General features: G+C 40.0%; 1 protein-coding gene across 1 annotated transcript in view; it reads right to left on the reverse strand.

The window, feature by feature from the left end:
* Positions 1–1762: 1762 nt before the first annotated feature.
* GADL1 (glutamate decarboxylase like 1) overlaps positions 1763–22899 on the reverse strand; it is a 71965-nt gene continuing 50828 nt past the window's right edge. The window contains exon 15 of the mRNA XM_058800518.1: positions 1763–4440. Coding sequence (XP_058656501.1) covers positions 4267–4440 — 174 coding nt within the window. The 3' untranslated portion in view covers positions 1763–4266. The remainder of the gene's footprint in view (positions 4441–22899) is intronic.

Raw genomic sequence — 22899 nt, forward strand, 5'->3', positions numbered from 1 at the left:
TTGCAGAGTGAATTTCCTGGTTTTGTTTTATTTATCAAAGTAATTTTTTGGTTGATTATTGTGCAGTTACAGAATTAGAGTAATAACATCTAATTGCACATCTGAAGAAAAACATGTAATTGTGGGAGACTAGATTCAATTTAAAGGAAAAAAAAACCCTCCACCAGGTTCTCTTGTGGTGTGCACAGTGCATTTGCCAGGCAGCGTGGCTTTGATTGCATCTAACCTGCAATTAGTGTGAGCAATTAAGACAAAATTAACCTGTGCAGTTGTATTATTTCAGGATTTAACAGTAGCAATATTTAGCAGTTACTGCACTAGATACAGTGCTCATAAGCTCAAATAATTACCAGCATTTACCAGTTGCACCACAGAAAGGAAGACAGGAATGAGTGGGCTGTACCTGCAACATCTGATTTCCAACAACTGATTTTCCACATGTTACTCAGCCACTGGAAAACCAGGAAAGGAGCCAATGGGGAAGAGAGGCTGGGCAGATTTGGCACAGTAGAAAATGTGGGACTCAAATCTCACTTTTAGCTCACTTTTGGCTTGTCACACCACTCCTCTGTGACCTAACAGAAGAGATCAAACTCAACATTTAGTAACTCTGAATTACTCTCCTCTGCCTTCAACATTTCATATCAGTTTCATAAGCCCTATCACAACACTTGGAGATTTAAAAATAAAAATCACTTGAGCATGAATCAGTACAGTGGGCTGTGTGTATGAGGAAGCCACAAGCACCTAACAGGTTTTTACATACCTTTACTTGGCATTCTGGGAATGTAACTCAACCAGTTCTTTAGGCTTTCCTTAAAGAACATTTCTTGTTCTTTAAGGATGGGCCAAATGATATTTGAAAAGCATCTTAATGCATCACTGAAGGATACAAATGAAAGTACGCTTCAATTCAGTCTCACAAAAATAAAGATAAATCTGAATCTCTAGGCACAAACAGAACAGATAAACTGAGGTGTTCAGAGGGCCAAACTGGTGTTGAAATGAGAGATCCCAGTGATATGACTCAGAGTCCAATCCAGCAAGAGTTCCCAGTTAAATCAGTGGGAGTTAGAAGAATGAAAATCATATGTAACCAGACTGTGATGATCAGTGCTCATTTATCACAGAAAATCATAATAGAAATCCTGAGAAATCCTGAGACAGGGACTGCTGGCTCTAGGCACAATGATTTATGTGGGCGATTTTGCACCCATCACAAAATGCTCAAAGTTTTCCCAAGATGAAGCCACACAACTAAGAGTAAAATCTACCTCTGTATCCCTTCTAAATATTTCTTTCCTTTTCTGTTGAAAAAATTATTAGAGGTAGACCAACAAATGGATCAGCTTCTATAGTGTTTTATGCATGTACCTCACTACTTCCAGAACTTTGTTTAGCATCCTGATTGATGGAGCTTGCCAGTAACTATGAGAGGGAGCTCATGGGTCAATCCCAACTAGCTAGTACAGCAAAAAAATAATAAAAATCAAACATCTTTTTGCACAGACAATTTAGTTTCTGCATTTGAAAGCAGGAGTAAGATAAATTGTGACATGTTTTCACCCAAAATGTTTATCAAAGATGATGTGGGCACAGCACACAGATAAACCACACCCTGAAGCAGGGTTAAACTAGGTTTCACATTTTAAAGCTGAAGTGCTATTTATGTGGAGTGCTTAGAGGTACCTTCCATGTTTGTATATGCAGCTTTAGATTGACAAATGACAAAGACAGCCTGTGTTTATAAGGGTGTAATTTACTTCACTTTTTATTAAAATCACCAGCTACAAAATAGACATTTTGTACATACTACTCCAACATAAGTAATTATGAGAAAATTACATTAGTCCTGAAATGAAACCATCATATTGTGCACCTGGGACATGGTAAAGGGTCAGAAACAATGGAAAACATATGGAGATTGGATAAGGTACTCACATCACACTGGAAGGTTAACCTATAGCTTCAAAGAAATCAGCGCACATGATGATCAGAGACTTATTTTCTGCAACTATGAAAAAAATTCCAGTTTACTCTCACTTAAAATACTATAGCCACTACTGCTACAGAAAGGAACTGTGTTACTTCTGCCTGACACATGCAATTAGTGCCACAGTGTCTGGAGAACAGGAAGAGAAACAAGACAGTAACACTTTTTTGATCGTGGTGGTGCCACAAAACACCACAGACCAAATTCTCAGCTGATGAAAGGTGTTATAACTTCTCCATGAATCAAAAAATCAGGTACTCACCAAGAATCTGGACCATAAACAAAACATCCTGACACTGTATTCTGTCTTTCCCTTCAAGGTCAAAAAAAGAGAAGGAGAAGGGGTAATGGTCCTGTCTAACTCAAGATGAAAGAGCAAAGGTCTCCCCTTCATGCAGCGTTCCTTGAGCACTCTGCACTCCACCCTGAGTGACTGGGAGGCAAAAAAAGCCTTATGGGCCCTGAATTTAGGCTTTCCAAGATCAGGATAACTGGTACAGCCAGAAGCACGCTCTGTCAAAAAATGATGGAGTGATTTATGGGTATTGAAGAGCAAAACCCAGGGGCCACGTTGTGATATTCATTTCATTATCAACATGGGTTTTGCTTAAAGTCTGTGTATCAGTATGATAGCACAAGTATATCCATTCCAGGACACTGTTAAGGGCACCTGTCAAGGGCTGCAGGTGACCCTTGCTTTTAACCACTGCTCTGGCTATGTGACCCCCCCTGGTTATCATGACCTTGTTCAGCTTTGCACACCATCATCCTGGAGACTGGAAGTAGGAATTTCATGCAATGTTGGATCCTAGTACAATGTAGGAAATGAAAACGGGAAGCTTTGTGTTTAAAAACAGCTTTCAGAAGGACATAAAACATCATAGCAGGAAGGTTCATAGTGGTCAGTGCTACCTCAAATACAGAATAAGGAGCAAACAGCAAAACATTAACGTTGAGCAGATGTTGATTACAAGGTGAAAGACATGGCTATTTCCATTGGTTTGCTGCAACAACTTCATCACAAGAAATACATTTCTATCTTTATAAAATGGATTATTTTTATGGAATAAAAAACAGATGAAAAGTATAGTCTAAATCTCACCACAAAGACAAAGCACAGAACTTAATTTTGTCATTTAAGATTGACCAAAAATGTTCAAACTGTTTATATCCTAAAATCACAGGAAGACCTTCTCTGATCACCCTATGGTAACAGCAGAGTAAAATTATAAATTATACACTGATAACATTAGATCAAGTCATCTCAAATCTGTAGGAAAATACAAACAAACAATGACAAATAAGCAATTTTGCTATATTATTAATATAAAGTAATCATGCATAAAAAATATATATCTTCCAGGTAAATATATATTTTTTTCTCTGTTAAAATTTTAAAGTGCATCTAAAAGCTTCTAAATAAATCTTTACACTTTAAAAATAAATGAAGGTGAACGGCAATTCAGAAATTATAGGTAACTCCTGTTGACAAAGAAGTAAGAAGTTCTAAATGTTATTCCAATATTTTCAGCTCTCCTAAAGTGGTGACATTTTGGATGGGCAACACTGGCAAACACTGACTGGACCAAATGACTGTGTTTCATAGAATCACAAAATTCTATGGTTTGCTAGGGACCTTAAAAAGTCATCTGGTTCAATATTGGTTACTCAGGGCTTCTTGCAGTAGGTTCCTCCTGGTGTGATAACTACACTGAGCCTCATTGCACTGTCTGCCTGTGCTCACAGTGGAAAACCTGGGCAATCCACCTAGTTAGGTGGCCTTGAGGAACTCATTTCACATAAGTTCACAATTTGCAGTCTTATCATGTTAATTACCAAACTAAAATATTGACAGAGTAGATAAGAGAATTAACTAGCATATTAAGGCTCGCTGACAAATCCACTCGTAATAGCAACTTCAGAGGAATTTTGCCTGCATGCATACGTGACCAGTTTGAGCTACGCTGTGCACGGGCACCCAGTAAATAGCTGCCTTTCCTGGGGCACAGACACCATTCTCAGAGGAAACACTACCTAGAATGGCAGCAATGGTGCTGGAAGCATCAGCCTGCCCCCCAGCCCCTGTCAGCAAATTCTTTCCTGTGAAGGGGTGCTCTACCTGCAGAATTCTCAACACCAATCTATAAAATGACAGTTTCCAAACTATCTGTCAAGCTTTTTACTAGTTTCCACAAAATAGCACCAGAATGCTGCTGCCACTCTCTCTCCATAAATATCACACATGAGCAGCACCTGATGCTGTGGAGCTCCAGCTACAAGTCCTTAGCGAGAAGCTCGATTTCATCCAGCAGGAAGTCCATGTCCTCTCGGCTAACCTGCGGGCTGATAACCACCTGCCGGAAGAAGTTGACTTTGCCCCTGTGAGGCTGGTACCCAAGCATCATGCTGCCCTTCTTCATCATCCTCTCCTTGATAATAGGAGCAACCTGAAAGTAGAGAACAAAGAAAAGGTTTGATGTCACATTCAGAAATACAGCAAGTTCATGAAAAAATTGGAGCAAGATCTAAACCCAGGTGCTTGAGGCATTGATCAGTGACATGGGAAAGGCTGGGTAAAGGTCTCTAGTCTTCCTGCTTTAGATTAAAGGTCTGAACTCAGGAAGAACATCAGCTGCAGCTGGTTAAAGGCAGGGTTTGTCTCCTTGTGCTAACCAGGCTAAGCATGACTTGTTGTCCTTGATGACCCTTCTCCACCACATCTGCAAAGCAGCTGTCCCTAGAGGACATTCTGCATTGAACCCCTGTGAAACTCAAGTTGCCAAAAAACTCAGTGTGATGCAATAATAAAGACAAGGCCTGATCCTGGCGTGTGAGATTTCATCTCGTAGATTTACAATGTGAGTAGCTTTTGGCTACACCAGTCTTGTGTTGCATGGGATGAAATCTTACTGCAGAACAAAATCCATGAGTGAGACTGGCAGAGTCAGGTCCTTATAGCAGAGCATTTGATCTCATCCCAGCAGGGCTCTTAACTTGGGCCAATCAATCTCATGCATAGCTTAAAGCGTGTGAGTAGTTCTGCATTGTCATGCTTGAAATAGGTCATAAGCTTAAATGCTTTTCTGGACTATTCCTTGGAAGGCAGAACTAAGTATTTTAACAGGAGTATTTTTTAAAAGACCTTGCATTTTAATATATTAGTAATAACACCAAGGTATTTCAGAAGAGTGAGTTCCTCTCTTTCTCTTTGTGATGGTTTGACTTTGAACTAAGAAAGTAGGTGTGTGACCTAACCTTGCTTTCTGCATGAATTTATTTCAGCTCTAAAACTTTGTGCCTGATTTGCAAAAGAAAAACGATGATGCTGAACTTACCTAATAGCCTTATTTTTACATTACATATTTCAGTAGTCTTTTTTGCTTAGATTGAAACAGATAAAGTTCTCGACACTAACAGCCTAGCTTTGCTGTGTTTCTTTAGTGGCCAAGTCCCCTGAGAATGGGTCACAGCAGCAGAGGAGCAGCTGCCATTTCCTCAAAACAACGTCCCAACAGCATAGACGTGAACAGCAATTAGTTACTTCTAAATGCATTCATCTAGTTTGCTTGTGGGAGTAGTGTGCAAATTAATAACAAATTTAATTTAATTTATTTCTTAAAAAATAAAATAAAATCCTCTCCACTTCAGAGCAAACATATTCCAAACTGCACCGACACCGGCTGTGTCCTGACATTACCTTGACACTATGACATTGTGCCCCAGAGGTGCTGTGCTGGGCACCATGTACACAGAGCAAAGGAAAAACTCCTCCACCTCTGTCCTTGACAGAGCCCCCAGGTGACTTCTGCTCATGGAATAAAGACACTACAAGTGCAAGGGGAGAAGTGAATTCTTCTTAATACACTTTCTCAGGCTCTTCTTTAAGATTCAAATCCCTATGGCAGCTTTTAGCCTTTATTGATGTTCCATCACAGTTATTTCATCTTTTGTATCACACTATTGATTCTTTTCATCCCAACACCTGGTGCTCCATAATCCATCATCACAAAATGTGCAGTAGTGCAAACAGAGGCCATGAAAGCAAAAACATTTACAGCTTTAGTAATTTGAGGACTGTAAATACACTGCATTTTGGTAGGTCTTCTCTCATGGAAAGGAAAGGTAGAAAAACCTCACTTTCATGCGCTCCGTTATTATCTCATTCATCCTCCATGCTAATGAACCTGTCCTCTTAATTTGAAATGTGTTCATCCCTTTTTGAAAGCAAAACAAACTCTTCCTAAATAAATAAAACAAAACAAAAAATTGATTTATAAGCTTTTGATGGGACTGGTTTTGGAAAGACTTTCCATCACATATTTGGCATGTTCTTTTTGCTAAAGTGGTGCAGTCAGTGTAACAAAACTTTCAAGGATCCTATCCACAGAAAACAATAAGGAACATAATCTGTGTTCAAATGTTTAAGCACATGTCTCACAAAAGAACCATTAAATGATACCTGCATGCTGAGGCTTGGGCTTGAGTGGCACAGGGTATGACTGCTAACAGAAGGGAAAGGCAGTTACCACTTTGCAGCAGAAAAAATACACCTGTAAGAAACTAATTGCCTAGTGAGGAGTTCAATGAGTTTAATTCTCACTGAAGTCAATGAGAAATGAAGATGCTCAAATATCAGAAAGAGCTGCCCAGCCCCATTCAGGATAGGGTCCTTGGAAAGCAATTTAGTGAGAGTGAGATTGCTTCACCAGTCCAATTACTTTCCCACAGAACTTTGTTCAAATTGCAAATCTAATTCTTTATGTGGCCCATCTGTGGAGCAGTCTCAGAATTTTAAGTGTAATATATCCTAAGCCTGAAGGTCTCTTCTTTCCTTTGCTCCCCTCACCTCTTCCTTCCCACTGCTAGTCTCCCCTGCCAATTTTCCCTGGGGATTAGTGTTTCAAACACTCACTACAGCACAATAAAAGCTATCAGACAGGTTCTTCTTCCACCTCAGAATGTGGGCAGGAGGTGCCATGTGTGCAAGGCCATTCTACACCAGAGTTTCCCACACTGCACTGTGCAGCCAGAGCCCAGGGAGCTTTGCCTAAGGATTGATGGGTGCGTCACAATCTGTGTGTGCAGAGCTACACAGTGGCTGTAACAGTTCATGCCTCCCTTACTCCTGATAGCAGAGCTTTTTAAAACAGGACAAAGACTGCAGAGTAGTTTAGTTCCTTCTCTACCTACTTGAGTGACAGAGTGATCTCTTTTCCCACTCTCAGCCAGCACTCAGCCACACTACCAACAACAAAAAGTTTTAGCCCTAAACTTTAAGCTGTTTCTATCAAGAGTCCAGACCACAGCTGATCCCCATGCATATTTACATGGAAGATGCCAATGCTTCTTCCCAGCACATATACACACAAAGCAGTATAATAAGTTGCTGGGGTCAGCTTAGACACAACAGCTGAAGTATCTAGTGCTCCACAGGGACCAAAAGAGCAACAGATGTCCTTCTCCATATCTCAAGTATCCTTGAGAAAATAGATTCTGCACAGTCACACCACAGCACAACATTTTTTTTTACTTTTAAACCACTGTGTCCCACTAATTGATCCATCAATGACATTTAATCTGAATTTCTCCAACACTTTAAGAATCTCCATCAGGCTCAGGTTATAACAGCACAGCAAACTTCAGCAACCACCATTACAGTCTGACTCAACAAAAGGATTGAGCACATTCTCAGCAGGAGAATCCCATACCCAGTGTCTCCAAGAGCTAGTTCCCAAATTTGGACCACAAAAATCTATTCAGATGACTTGACAAAAGTCCTATTTGAGAAAATTTCTTCTTCCAAATAGCAAGGCCTCCAAAACCATTCTCACCTTGATGAAGCCTTATTCTTGGGCCAAGAAGAGCCTTCTAGCACATGGGTTTGTTGCACAAAGGGAAACAGGCAGAGCAGCTCTGTTAAATAGGTTATGTTCTCCACTGAATAGGCAATTACTCCATTAGTCATGGCACAGTATTATGCTTTGGAATTCAATCACCATTAGCTGCCTTTTGGTGACCATTATGGACACTTATAAGCACTGGTTTGTAGATTTTATTCTAATAACAAAACAAAAGAGAAAAATCACAACAAGATAACAAAGTGCTTAGTTTGTTCAAAGCACATAATCTCGTTGACTTCTAAAATACATACCCCACTACAACCAGTTTGTAGTCCAAGTTGTACACTTGGTCCAAAATAGCAGATACCTTCTGATGTGAAAGAACAGAATAGAGTTATCTGGATCCTTTGTTCATACGAGGTAAATGCACCAAGCCCCCAGCCCCAACTGCACTGGTGCTGCTGGGTATGGATAGCTAAATAACTTGCCCTAAAGAGAAGCAGAATTCCCCAAAGTCCAAAATATGCTATCTTGGTTTTCTTTTTTTTTTTTTTTTTTTTTTTTTTTTGGTGCTGAAGCAAAGAAATCAGCACCTACTGGTTTAAATTAACCCCCTACTTTTCATGTCATCCCTGGCAATTGCAATTAACAGATATGCTGAAAATGCAAGAAAGCTCAGGCTGGACAACTGCAGACTGGCTTGCTGATAATGGAAGACCATGTCAACCTTGATTATAAATTTCTTTCTCTAGTACCTTCCTTTATCTGTAAGTGACCTCATTTTAGACCTAATTGAGTATTTTCAAACTGTCCCATCACAAATTATATTCCCTGCCCCTGACACATCTGTTACCTGGATGCCACCGGGTACTGCCCTCATTCTCACAGGCTCCAGCTGGATCTCTCCAGTCATGCCTCACGTTACATATCACAACACTTTTTCCCAAACTGTAGGCTAGAGGCTATAAGCTTTAAAAGCAACATTTTGTTGTTTTTTGTTGGTTTTTTTTTATTTTATTTAAACACTAAGACAAAAGGAGCGAGTTGCAAAATTGCTCACAATGCTGGGTAAAAATATTCTGCTAAGCAATGATTTTATGAAAATATCTTGCTTCAGGGGAAGAAAAAAAATGTGAATTTGAAAAATAGCCTAAGATAGAATAAGTCAGAAAAATAGAGAAACCAGGAAAGACTAAACTTTTTCTAAACTTTGGAAACAAACATATTCTGAGTATTTGTTTCAAAACACTGTTTTCAATTAAAACCTAAATTCAATTGAACATTGACCCATTTTTATTAAACCCGTAGAAAAGGACTGAGAAAATTTAAACTATGCAAATTGCTTCATTTTAGCTTGCCTGAAAACAACTTTCTGATCAACTGGACCCAAGAATTTCTTTCAGTTTCTCAATTCAATGGCCAAGCAAAAAAGAAATTCATTATTTGTAAAACCATAAGTATGTGAGATCAAATGTTTTATTTAAGCTGACACTGCTTAAATAAAACATCTGTAGAATTGCTGTCCCTTGGAAAAGAGAAGAAAGCATGAGAAAACTCATGGGACTGCCCATTCTGTTGGCCAAACCTGTCTGGACTTCCCATGTGAACAGCTTTGAGTAGCATGGATGAGTCTAAATGTGCTGACCCAGCAAGGACTACAAAGACAGAATGCCTACAAAAACTAGTGTTAATATTGGCAACTGCTATCAGAATCATTTTTCCAAATCTTTTGAACAGTTCCCAGGTGGTTGAGCATCTCTGCAACACGAAGTTGAAGAGTTATTCCAGTTGCTGGCAGCAGTAACTCCCAGTCACGGGATCCCATTCTGCTTCCCCTGGTATTAATTTCCAAAATGCCACAGACTTCAATGGAAGCAGAATGCAATTATCTAAATTTCCTGCTTAAGCCTCTGCTTCAGGTGGCAGTTTGCAAACAGCTTTCAGCTTTTTCTACAGAAAGCCACATTCCCAGTAAATCAATAACCTTTCTAGGGATCCATAAAAGCAGGCTAGACAGCTTTGGAAGAACAGGAGCATATTAGCAGCTCAAATTATTTCTTTTCCTCAAATACAGCCTTGATTAAATTTTCCAAGGTACAGAACACCACATGAGGAACTGGCTGAAGATTCGTAGCTAAAAGACAAAAAAGCTGCCCTTTTGACAAAATGGAAAGATCACATTCTCACAATTTCACAGATATGGGAAACACATTTTGTGTTCTTGTCTAAATTGTTCCTCGCAATGGAATACAAGTTTATACAGAACAGTCCCTCTCATCTTACCACAAAAATCTATTTTGTCTCCCCCAGAAGGGGCAAATTTTCATTTGGAAGTTCATGATTTTTACTTAAAAGGCAACTATTGGCTGTTCAAAGTCTAACAAGTTATTCTTCCTGCTAGAAATGATCCATTTGAATTCAGGCATTTGCATAACAAAACAACCACTGTACAGCAATTGCTACCAAAAAAAAAAAAAAAAAAAAAGAGTCAATACAATAAAACCCCAATTTATAAAGTATTTGGACACAATCTTAAATTTTTACATAATGACTATCAATTTTAGGGGTTTTTAACAGTACAGTTTCTTATCATGCTTAAATGATAGAATAGGGGTTTGAAGTACTGGATACAGACTCCACAAACAGGACTGGTCCCAAACCCTGCCAGAGGCTGTTTGGACAAAAGACTACATCTCTTTTGGGTAAGACACTTCTTTCTTCCTATATAACCCTTCAGAACACTGAAGTCTTTATCTGGTCATACATTGGTGAGGGTTGGTCTCTTCTCTCAACTAACAAGCAATAGGACAAGAGTAAATGACCTCAAGTTTTACCAGAGGAGGTTTAGATGGGATATATTGGAAAATTTCTTCACTGAAAGGATTGTCAGGCACTGGAGGAGTCTGCCCAGGGAAGTGATTGAATCAGCATCCCTGGGTGGGTATTTAAGTCATGTCAATGGTTTAGTGATGGACTTGGCAGTGCTGGGTTAATGGTTGAACTCAATGACCTAAAAGGCCTTTTCCAACCTAAATGATCCCATGATTCTGTGATTCTATCTATTGCAATTGGCCAACCCACTACACCCTGATACAAGTGGGCAGAGCATTCACAAGGTATGATATATGTATTTTATAATTTCTGTGTTGAGCAGGTTTCACAAAGACCAGCCACAACATGCCTGCTGCATTTCCCAGCATGGCTGCACAAGATAAGCTTGATATCAATTATACCAGTCAGTATCAAGTAAGAACAGTAGCTGACATTTTAATATCCATCACTGGATGCAATACAAATGAACAAAACACTTTTCTTGGTTGGCTGTAATCACAAAACTAGCTAAATACTATAAATATTTGGAAATAATTGTGCTTTCATCATATTTTAACACCGAGAAAGTATATTCCCCACTGTTAAATATCTTTTCTTGCCTTTTGCTGCAACATCAGTTGCTGGCTTTAAAACAGGCTTTTCCCCTCCTGGTGATAATTAAAAACAAACTCAGACCATTTTTCAGCTGTCACAGCAACCAGGACAATCGAAATACCAAATATTTGCACACCCAATCACAGCTTTGTTCCTGTAGCCAAGGCTCTCTGTAAAACCCAAACATGTTTTTCTTTTGTCTAGAATTTGTTCTGGGCCCACATCCCTAAACCACTAATAAATTATTGCCTTACACTATTGTGCCAGTGTTCCCTTGTGCCACACCACGCAACAAAAGCAGAAATAAGTGCATTTGTCAAAATAGCAGTAACCACTTCCACGTTCTTTGGGCAACTAACATACCAAAGAACAGATGCTGCTGCATTTTTGTCCCAGAACCAACATTCTCTGTGCAACTTCGACTCACACTCAGGGCTGCACAGTATGTCCACACTACCACATATTGCACATCATCTTCTCATCCACTGCTTTTTGCCAGAGGACTTGTTATGAATCCCAAAAATCCCTGAAAACTACCTGAATAATAGGAGATGGTGGGCTGGTTTCAGATTTTTATTGTCTTCAACAACTTCTTTAGGCTAGTCATTTATAAGGAGACTTATATACAAAGAGGCAAGAGAAAATAGCCTTCAGACAAAGTATTGACCTCTGAAAAGGAGGAGCGAGGACAAACAGCCCCCAGAACAGAATCAGCACTTGAACAAGTTTGTATGTGTTTTTACTTACAGCTAAAAAGTACACTGGTGAACAACATGGTTTTCCAGGTGCACAGTCCCATGTCTGCTTCTGTCTGAGCACAAGTGGTTTTTCAAGACAATTCACATGGAATTCTTCTTATTTTTCTGTAACTTCTGTGTTGCTTTACCAACATCTCATTAACAAGCCATGTTGAAAGTGCAGGTATTAAGAAAACTCCACAGGCTAGCACACAACACTATGATTCCAGTGTTCTCATCTGTTCAAAAGAGTTGAGCACTACTGGTTTTATAAAAGTAATTATTTTAAAAGCTTTTACAGCTTACATGAGGCTCTTTGTGCACCATTTTATTAAGTTCCCATTTTAGTGACTAGAATTTCCAGTCTTTCAACCCTGCCAAAGCTCCTCTTCTCCATTCAGGATGAAAGGGTAGCATGTTGTCTGGAAAGCAAGAGTTACAAAAAAAAATCTACCCTTTTGGTTTACACACGCAGGACTGAGATTCCCTTTCACTCCATTGAGGGAATAAAGAAATCATAGTGCAATGTGAATGTTCTGGGGCTGAGAGGGACACAGGACTCAGTTGCATTTGGTGGTGACACATGTCACCACCCAAAATTCAACATGCTTCTAGTGTAGAAAAAGTTATGTCACTTCAGAAACTTGGAATTATTCCCCACTGTTAAGATCTTATTTACTATTTGCACAAGTCAGCTTCTGGTATAAGATACCAGCACCTTTATTTTCAGTACAGTAAGAATTACAGACCAGCAATACATATTCTTTAACAAGACCTAAAGAAAAATGGGTATTTTAACAAAATTAGGTAACTTTCATACCTTCTTTTTTTCTCCTTAAAGTCATCATACTGACTTTCTCAGAGGCTGCATACAATTCCTTGGGGAGCATGAAGGGATGGTGTCTACCATGACCCAAAATACTAACACAAAAACAAGGTAGTTGTCTAAACAATTAGGTACTCACCTAATTTAACATAGTAAATTATCCCATTTGCCCCTCCACACAGTGAAATACAAGACCAATAATTGTCAGTTATCAAAATTATTTTTTTACCTGAGACTCCTTTTTGTGAAGCCTGATATGGCTATGAAATAAAAACCACTGAGCCCTATTAAAGTCAACACATTTTTCCCATGTACATCTTGCCCCCAGACAATGTTCACTCCAGCTCAGCCTTGCCCCTCTCCTTGTTCCCAGTGAGCTGTTTTATCTTTTTTTGGTTTGTTTTTTTTTTTTTTAATCTCAAACTAAAACCCAACATATGTTAGAAACCTCTGTGATTAATGCATGGACAACCAGGAAACTGAAAGAACAAAGCAGGATCTCTAGGGTGTCAAAAATGTGCAATTCTATTGCAGTCTGAAAGGGTGAAAAATGAAAGGAAAAATAATGAGTTGCACCTATGAGTATTTGCAAACTAAAGAGTCAGAGTATAGGTAATGATGATTAATAACAGTCTGAGGTAAGTAGAACTAGACTGCAGTCAATCCCTAGATAATTTAAGGTCAGTTGAAGGGGGAACAGCAGACTGGGCACAAAATTTAGAAACCATTTTCCAAGGATTTGTTACCTCAAAGGAAAACACAAAATAAAAGATCTGCTAACCTTGGGCCTAAACCCTTAGAGATATAGATACAGCTCAGTACTCAGAGGCATAGATGAAATTTTCTAGTCCTGTACACCAAATTGCTCTGAGGACCTTATTCTTTCACCAGCCTGACCAGGTATTCCCTATTTACCATGGTAAATGACACAATTTCCCACATCTGCCTATAAATCACACACAATCAGAAAGAAAATAAAAGCAGGGTAAAGTACTTGCATGTTTTTGTCAGGGTTCTGCACCAGCATAGATAATCTTACAGAGAAGGAGAGAGAGCAAGAACAATGTTTTGAGCTTTGAAAGCAATTATGATCTGCTACACGAAACTTATCCATTAAAGTCTGACAGACTCCACTTCCTATATTGAAAAAGTCCTGCAGAACTCCATAAATGCAAATAATCATCCTACAAAAATTTAGAAGTTTTCTGATTGGTCGGTGTGTCTGGAAAAGGTTCTCCACATTAATCAACATTCACCTACAGAACGCTGCCATTGAAATCACAGGGATTTTTATAGCTAAATTCACCTGTGATGGAGTTAGACTAACCCATGTTTCCCTATAAATATCACCCATTAAATTATCTATTAAATTTGAAAGGAAGGTCTGGATATATGCTGAATGGACATCAGTCTCAAGGATTTTCAACTAGTTTAGAGAAATGCTTCTCAGTTATAATTTTCTTAGACTTGTAGATATTTCTAACCATATTGACCCCTTTGGAGAGTAACAAGAAATCCTTCCCTCGTATGTATGAAAAAGAAACATATTCCATCTCTTTACTCTTGAAACTTACAGCTAAAAAGGAATCTGTACTTAAATATCTGAAGCACAAAATGAAATCCAAAGTCCTATAAACAACTTTGTATCTCACTACACATGAAGGGGCAGGATTTCCTCCCACTAATCGCCAAAAACATTTTTGATACCCTTCACATCACACAAGTATAAAGACTGTTTAATCACACAGATGATGCAAGCTGTGCACCTTTTCTGTGGCATTAATAGTAATTGATTTTTTCTCAAACATTTCTGAAATTTCTTATGAAGCAACAGCAAGGAAAGACAGTTTTATGTGAAGAAAGGACAGTTTAGGGCCCAGACCTTTTTTCCTTCTATCTGCAAATTCAATGTTTACCTTCAGTTCCTGAAAGAAGTGCTTGATGCAGCAGGAGAGAAGTGCAGCTCCCCTCTCCTCCCAGTGAAGTTGGTGATAGGAAACAGAAGAGTGCTAATGTAATAAGTAGATACTAATTTAAGTGGACACAAGTTTAAGATTTATTGACCTGAGAGCAAGAGGTCAATATTTATTCAGAGAACAATAAATCTTTGTATTTCCTTCTAACAGATGTTAATCCAATGTATTATTAAATCCATCCTATTAAAGTTAATTAGACTGTGTGTCCTCTTGAGCCTTGTTGCCAATAGTCATTAGTATTGCATAGGTCATTATTACTGTGCTTTGATAATTAAATCATATAATATTGGATAAAATTAAATATATGGGGGTAGAAATATAGTATTTATTTTCCTGTATCATGACTATATTTTTGCCAATTTCATTAGGTTCTCCTTCATGCTGCTATAGACCTTTCTTACATTGTTCTGCCAGGACAAGCACAGCTAAGGAATCAAAGGTTCTGTTTAACTATGCCATGTTTCAAACTTTTCATTTGTCTTAAAAACCTGATGCTCTTAAGGCCACAACAATCTACCTGTCATGCTCTAGGCAGGTAAGAAGGAGAGACACAAATCAGTAAGTAGCTACTGCTAGGGAAAAGAAAAAGAGAAAAGGAGCCATACTCCTAAGTATAAGTGAAAAATTCTTTATATTTTGGAGTTTTACAGTGCTTTCCATCCTCACATTTCAATGTACTTCTCAGATAAGAAGAAATACTATTATCTCCACTTTAATCTCTGAAAGGAACTGAGTCACACAGAAAGGAAATAATGACTGAGATCTTAATCACAACTCTATGCCCAAGCTTGACGTCTCTCAGGTACATTAGTGAGCAGGACAGGGTATTTTTAGTGCAAATTGGCCTTGCAAATATTCTTGCAGAATGCACATAAACTCATCCAATTTGGGTCAAAGAGGTTTCCTTCCTGGAGGAGCCTCAGCTGAACAGCAGCAGCAGCAGGATGCAATGCAGAGTGCCTCCCTTGCAGTGCAGATGCCAGCTCTGCCACAGTGCACACCCAGGGCTGCTGACTGCTGAGAGCTTCGCTCTTGGTGAAGGCTCAGTGAGGGATCACAGAAAATCAAATCCTGGTCAGTCCATCTTCTTTATACCACACACATCACTAACACAGACTACTATTTCCCAAGTTCCACCTCTGTCTATTGACTTAGATTGATCTTTGACAGTATTTTTCCTTCAGGATCCACACTGTTTACAGACTGCAGCTGGTTATTTTTGTAAGAGCCTCGCACATAAGGGGAGCAACAGCTTGAGAGGAAGTGTAAGGTACATTGAACTTTACAACATGTTACCCAGAGACACAGCCTTCAGCACTGAGTATAAAATGTGCAAGTAGGATTCTATTCCCATCATTTTGGCAGTGTAAAGGTTAGACATCTAGCCTATGCTAGCCATCTAGGCTTTGCCTTTAGTTAAGGGAGAAAAAGAGGCACTGCTAGGGAGTGATTCATCTCATCCTAGGATAAGACAGGCCTTAAGACAGATGGGCTCAGTTTGGAAAAGCTTTTCTCCTCCTACATGGGCTTCAGAGGATGACCTCTGCCTAAGTTTTAGGTGGCTAAAGCAAGGTGAGATGAAATCCATGCAGATATTTCATCTGGAATCAAAGCTATCTAAAACCCATGTTCCTTTGCTGTTTCTAATCTAAGGTGGACTGCCCCAAAAGCTGCACTGGATGAAATACAGAGGGAGGATATCCAGAGTATAAGAAGATTCAAGGGGAACCAAGTGTGAAAAATGCATTATGCGATGCTTAGGTGAAGAACCAAAGGTGTGAGCAGAGAGAGGTCAGGAGGTCTTTTCCAACCTAAGTGATTTTGCACATTAAAATACAGGGAAAATAAGACTAACAGGGCAGATACAAACAGACAGATGGTCAGCACCCTTACCTATCTCAATCCCACACTTAATCACTGCAGACTATCCTTAATTCTTATTGAATCAAATTTCTTTCTTCTGTCTGGGTGTGTGAACATTAATAAACTCCAAGATGGACAAGCCAGATGGCAGGACAGGAGGTCTGAATACCTGCAACCAAGGTGTCAGCAACTGGAGAGACTCAATTTCCAAAACCAGCTACTAGAGAGAAAGGAATGTACATACATTTCAAGACGTCGGTCCTTACCAGATGAAGAGAATATGACTGTTTGCAGTGCCCATGTCTGTATGACATGATTTTAGATGTGTTCATGGGGATGTTCATGCCAGTAAAGACACTGCTCTCTATGCTGATCTCTGCAGTCAGCTGAGTGTTTATCACATATTTTGTGTGTGTGTGTGTGTGTGTGTGTGCATGCACACATGTGTGCACATGGGCACCTCTTGGAATTTGTGTACTCACTGGAGAACAGGGAACCACAGTGCTCTCACACCTGTTGGGCTAAAAAAGGAGGAATGTTGCTGGGCCCCAAGGCCAGCCACCTTTTGACATTGTGCTGAATTGCCTCTGCTCTGAAGTCTTTTCCATGGTTGATAACCCAACTCAAACCATTCTGAGTCTGTGGTTTTCACTGAAATGGTAGGGATCTGTGCTTTGAATAATTTTCTGTATATAAGAAATAATTCACATTTTATCCCAGGGGCATCCCATTGGTCCCAAAAATGCACACTGATCATTAGAAAACTCTGGGGTGGAGCTCCATTTGGCATGAACTTGAAATGCAACTTCAGACTGGGATTAAATATACATATGTTTTTACCTCATTATTTTTTCATATGTTAAGCTCTCTAAGATCAAAAACTTAAATTGCAGAGAATGAGGCAATGTGAGGTTTACATTTCTGATGCTGTTTGAGAAAGAACCTCTTTAACCAAGAACAGTTGTGAGAATACGTGCAAACATCATCCTAAGGGTGTGCCTCAACTCTCTTGACACTATTTCCTTCTATGTTTGGAGCCAGTTTTTATAAATTTAGCACATACAAATTCTTTTGGTGCACTGCTGCCAAGCTGGCCATGTGCACATGCAAAGATGATTTTTTCCTGAAAGCACAGATTATGTGCATGCATATGTTACATATATGTATACATGCAGCTGTGTAGGACCAATTTAGAATGAAAGTCAGGGTTGCAGTGGACACCTCCAAAAAACACAAACACAAAAAACAAGCCAAAGGAAAAGCTCCATCTTGTACATGACATAGCTCTCCAACAGGCTATAAATGACTCTCACATCTAGCATGGCTATAGGCTACTGCCTCCTACAAGCTCCAAACTGTGGTTATTTTACTCCACTCAGATGATTCTCATTATAACTGGGATGAGTGCTGAGTGAAAAAGTCAGTGTATGAATCATATAATCAATTCAGTTGTCTGGAATTTTGCTTTTCCATGCATTTCCTCATTGCTACACAGATCACCAGTGTAAAACATGTTGTAGCTGCATCAAATTTCCTTTTGCTCTTTTAACCCTAAAATTACCTGTGAGCAGATATGCATTTGCTGCTATCCAGCTTCCTAACCACTGATGATCTGTGCCTTCACTGCCTGCCTCACAGAAGTCACAAAGAGTTACAAATATTTACACTGAGGTTAAATCTAAGGGGGATCTCTTTATTCAGCTTCTGGGACAAAGACTCTGCACTCAGTGCCTGTGTTCTGCTCAGGAGGAAAAAAAAAAAAAGAAAAGACAACCCAGACGTTCAGTTTAAGCCTAATTTAAGCCATGCCATTGCTCCATGCACCATCAGATCTCATCCATCTTTCCATACATGGAGGTGGCTCCAGAGCACTGCATCTTTTGCCACAGCCCTCATCCATGGCACCTCCTCCCACACTGGAGCAGAATTAGGGTTCTTTCCAGCAGCTTTTAACCTTGCCAGAGGAAGGATGTATGCATGTGAGTGGCTCTGAGCTCTAGTCACAAGACAGGCTTCTGCTTTCTTACAGATTTATACAGAGAACTTTTCCCTGCTATTAACATTTACTGTTCATGTGATGCTCTCCCTCTTTTAGCTGTTTATTTGAACTATATTTTTTTGGCCCATAAGAGCTGTAGTGCATTCCAGTGTGTGTTGTACATCATCATCTTACAGTCCTGCGTTTTGGACATTTCCCTCTTGCTATCTAAACACTGCACCATTGATATTTTCTACCTACAGTCACTCTGCACTGTACTGTACAAGATTTCCCCTTGTCCCAGATCTGTCTGGGCCCACCCATCAGCGTCCATTCCTGAATATCATACCTTGCCTTTTTCAGTACAAGAATATTTTTGACTGATTCTCTTCAGTGGAATGCATTTTTTCCAGCTACAGAATCCAAAACACATCTTGCAATCTTCCCTTGAAGTCAGTAGCAATCTGAAAGTGCAGGACTAGAGCAGGTTTTATCGTTTCAGGGTGGGTAGAACAGAAATGGTTTTCCATTGGTTTGTTTTTAATCTTATAAAAAACTGTAATCATGTTTTCAGAGTAATGCCCCCCTGCTTTTTCATTACTACCTTATCTCAGCCAATGGTAATCAGTCTGTACATTCAGACACTTAAGTTTCAATCCACAGCAATTATTTCAAGAACTAGTATATATTAATTCCTTTATTATGGAAAAAACACTAACCCCAGTTTGAAGTTATGGAATGTTTGATGAATGTTTTACGATCTGACAGAGAGAAGCACTTCCTACACTTTTATCCAACAGCTGATTTAAAAAATCACAGTTAGAACAGGATATATGAATTTAGCAGCACCTCTAACGTAATCTCAAAGATTATTATACTAAATAAATGTATCATTACTGGACAGTGAGAAAAGTTTAAAAGCTTGGCAGGAAAAACTGTCAGTCTTGTGCTTTCATTTTCCAATGTCAGCTGTGATTTTGGAAGGAGAGAACACAACTTGGGCTGCTTTTGATCACCATCTAGTGCATGAATTAAAGAACTGCACAGGTTTAAGGACTGACTTACCGATTTAAAGTTAAGCAGCAGCAGGATTAACAATTCTTTTCATCATTTCTAGAAGACCTCAGATAGGCTTAGTGAACTTGAAAAAGCAGGAATTTCCTGATGCCCCTAGCTGCCTGATGAAAGTCAATTGTTTCATGAAAATTCTGTTTTCTAGTAGTCTTGACTATGATGGTCTAGGGAAATAAAGAAAGCAAGACCTGCATGGTGAAATAGGGTCTTTTTCAGTCCAACTTACTTGGTGAGAAGGAGCAACATGGTTTCAAGCAAGGAATCCTTCACCAAGCCTCTTCCATGTGCTTAAATGCTTCATTCATTTCATTGTTTTCTGTTGTCAAGTCAGACACATTTGCAAAATTCTTCACTTACAAAAATTAACTGTGTGCATTGTTACAACTAAAGCCCACGTTCTGGTTGTACTTCAACATTTATCCATGCAATGGGGAGGACTTCAAGCCTGGTAAAGCAGGAGGGTGACTGGACAGAGGAGGACTATCAGGACTACCACTGGGGATAAAAGCCCCTGGCAGCTTTAGGTGTTGACCATTGTAGATGACTCAGGACAACTTGGACTATGCTTTTCAACAGTGCTGGCCAACCAAGGCCAATTCTTGGATAAGAGACTCACTTTTCACAAGTCATACCGTGGCTCCACCCACAGAAACTCAGTATTTTCACCCTCAGGAACACACTTAAAAGACCAAAACAGAAAATATGTCTCTACTAAAACAGGCTTATACCTTCAATATTAAATGTTAATAGTGTGAATTTCCATAAAAAATTAGCAGGAGTTTTAGGAGACACTGGGAAGAAGACCTGGCCTGCAGAGAGCAGAATAGCCTTCTTTTTAAGGGAAAAAATGTTTCCTTTCCCCAATTTTCTTACGAGGCCGGGTGAAGGAGCAGTAAAAGATGCTTCAACACCATGATTTACCAGTAGTCTATAGACACTAGTAGTTATAGAATATCTACCCATGCTAATAACCTCATACAGCAACAAAACAGAAATAATGTCTACAGGTATCCTTTTACATCTGAAATTCAGACCATCAGCTGAACTCTCAGGGAAAAAGCAAAAACAAAACAAAAAACCCCACAAAACAAAACAAAACAAAACAAAACAAAATGGCACTCAACTACTGTTAAAAATGTATACTAACTCCTCAAGTATTACAGTGTTCAGACTCCGTATAAGGCACTCCAATGCCTAGGAAGAACTGTAAAATCCTCACAGGTTTCACATTTTATTAGACACTGATCTCTCAATGGTAATTATTCAATACATCTTATTCAAGGTAAATTTTTAGTCTAAATCTTGCAAATCACAACATAACTTTAAACAAAGGATTGAAAGGGAGGAGAGGAGAGGAGAGGAGAGGAGAGGAGAGGAGAGGAGAGGAGAGGAGAGGAGAGGAGAGGAGAGGAGAGGAGAGGAGAGGAGAGGAGAGGAGAGGAGAGGAGAGGAGAGGAGAGGAGAGGAGAGGAGAGGAGAGGAGAGGAGAGGAGAGGAGAGGAGAGGAGAGGAGAGGAGAGGAGAGGAGAGGAGAGGAGAGGAGAGGAGAGGAGAGGAGAGGAGAGGAGAGGAGAGGAGAGGAGAGGAGAGGAGAGGAGAGGAGAGGAGAGGAGAGGAGAGGAGAGGAGAGGAGAGGAGAGGAGAGGAGAGGAGAGGAGAGGAGAGGAGAGGAGAGGAGAGGAGAGAGAAAAGGAGCCAGTGCTGCCGAGAAAGGGGGAGATGCTTGCTAGTTTATTCTTTAACAGCTCATGCTTTCAAAACAGAACTTGCAGTATTGCTGAGGAAATTATGTTGATTTGAGAAGTGGAAGGAATTTCTTGCCCTCCCCCAAACACGGGGTTTTTTTCCGTGACAGCACCAAAGGGACGTGAGCAGCCGGAGCGCGAATGAGCAGCCCGAGCCCATCGCTGTCGTTCTGGTGCCCCCCGATGGACACCGCGCTCCAGCACTGCCTGCGGATGGGAATCCTCCTGGAAAAGCCGCGCTCCAGAGGGGACCCCCAACTGCTCGTGTCGCTCTTCAGCCGGACACGAGTCCTGAGCCCCGACACAGCTACGGACACAGCAGAATTCCCATCCTTGGGATCCAGAGCGGGGCATCCAGGGCAGGTCCTCCAGCCAGGTCCTAACCACCCGCCCTAACCACTTCCAGCAGAGCACCTTGGCAGCTTGGGCAGTGCGCTCAACACAACCAGCTCATAGCTATTGTGGATTGTGAAAAACAGCCTGATTCACAAGTACAAATACAGCTACACAGAATAGTCTGAATTGACCTTTCAAGGTCATCTGGTCCAACAACCCTGCAGCAAGCAGGGAAACCTTCAACTACATCAAGGCTGTTCAAAGCCCCATCCAGCCTGACCCTGAATCTTTCCAGGGATGGGATAGCTGTACAAATCTACATTATATTAATCAAATTAAGGCATCATTCCAGCAACCAAGACACATGGATACCCAGCACTGGCCTTGTCTCACCTTCCTTCCCCAGCAGTCACCACATCCCGTTACAACACATCGACCCATCACATCCACAGACTCGAATTCATGCAACAATCAGTTTTGCACACCCTGTCCCAACTCACACATCGACCCACCACATCCACAGAATCTAATTCATACAACAATCAGTTTTGCACACCCTGTCCCAACTCACACATCGACCCATCACATCCACAGAATCTAATTCATACAACAATCAGTTTTGCACACCCTGTCCCGCCTCACACATCGACCCATCACATCCACAGAATCTAATTCATACAACAATCAGTTTTGCACACCCTGTCCCAACTCACCAGCAGACCCAGTATGATACATCTTCATTTCCAACCATATTGTGGCTCAAAGAAATTACTCACTGGTCTATAAATCAGCTCTTCCCCCTGTGAACTCATCACAACTTAACTATACTCAGTGATGCTTCAGGAAAAAGATGGTCACAATCACAAAGACTGCTTTAAAAGACTTAATTTCAAAAAAACTTCAGGTGGAAAAGATAGATGAAAGCTTAAAGCTCTTTAAGAAGAGATTAGATGGCCAAAAGCTGCAATCCTTCAATCAAGAAAGAAGACAGCTTTATCTGAAAGCCCATCCCGATTTATTGGCAAAGGGAAGATAGCAAAGCAATATTTAACAAGCTGAAAGAGGGAAGCAGATCAGATAGCAATCAATACAGATGTGACATGAA

The sequence above is a fragment of the Ammospiza caudacuta genome, chromosome 1 (assembly GCF_027887145.1).
Source record: "Ammospiza caudacuta isolate bAmmCau1 chromosome 1, bAmmCau1.pri, whole genome shotgun sequence".
NCBI classification, from domain to species: Eukaryota; Metazoa; Chordata; class Aves; order Passeriformes; family Passerellidae; genus Ammospiza; species Ammospiza caudacuta.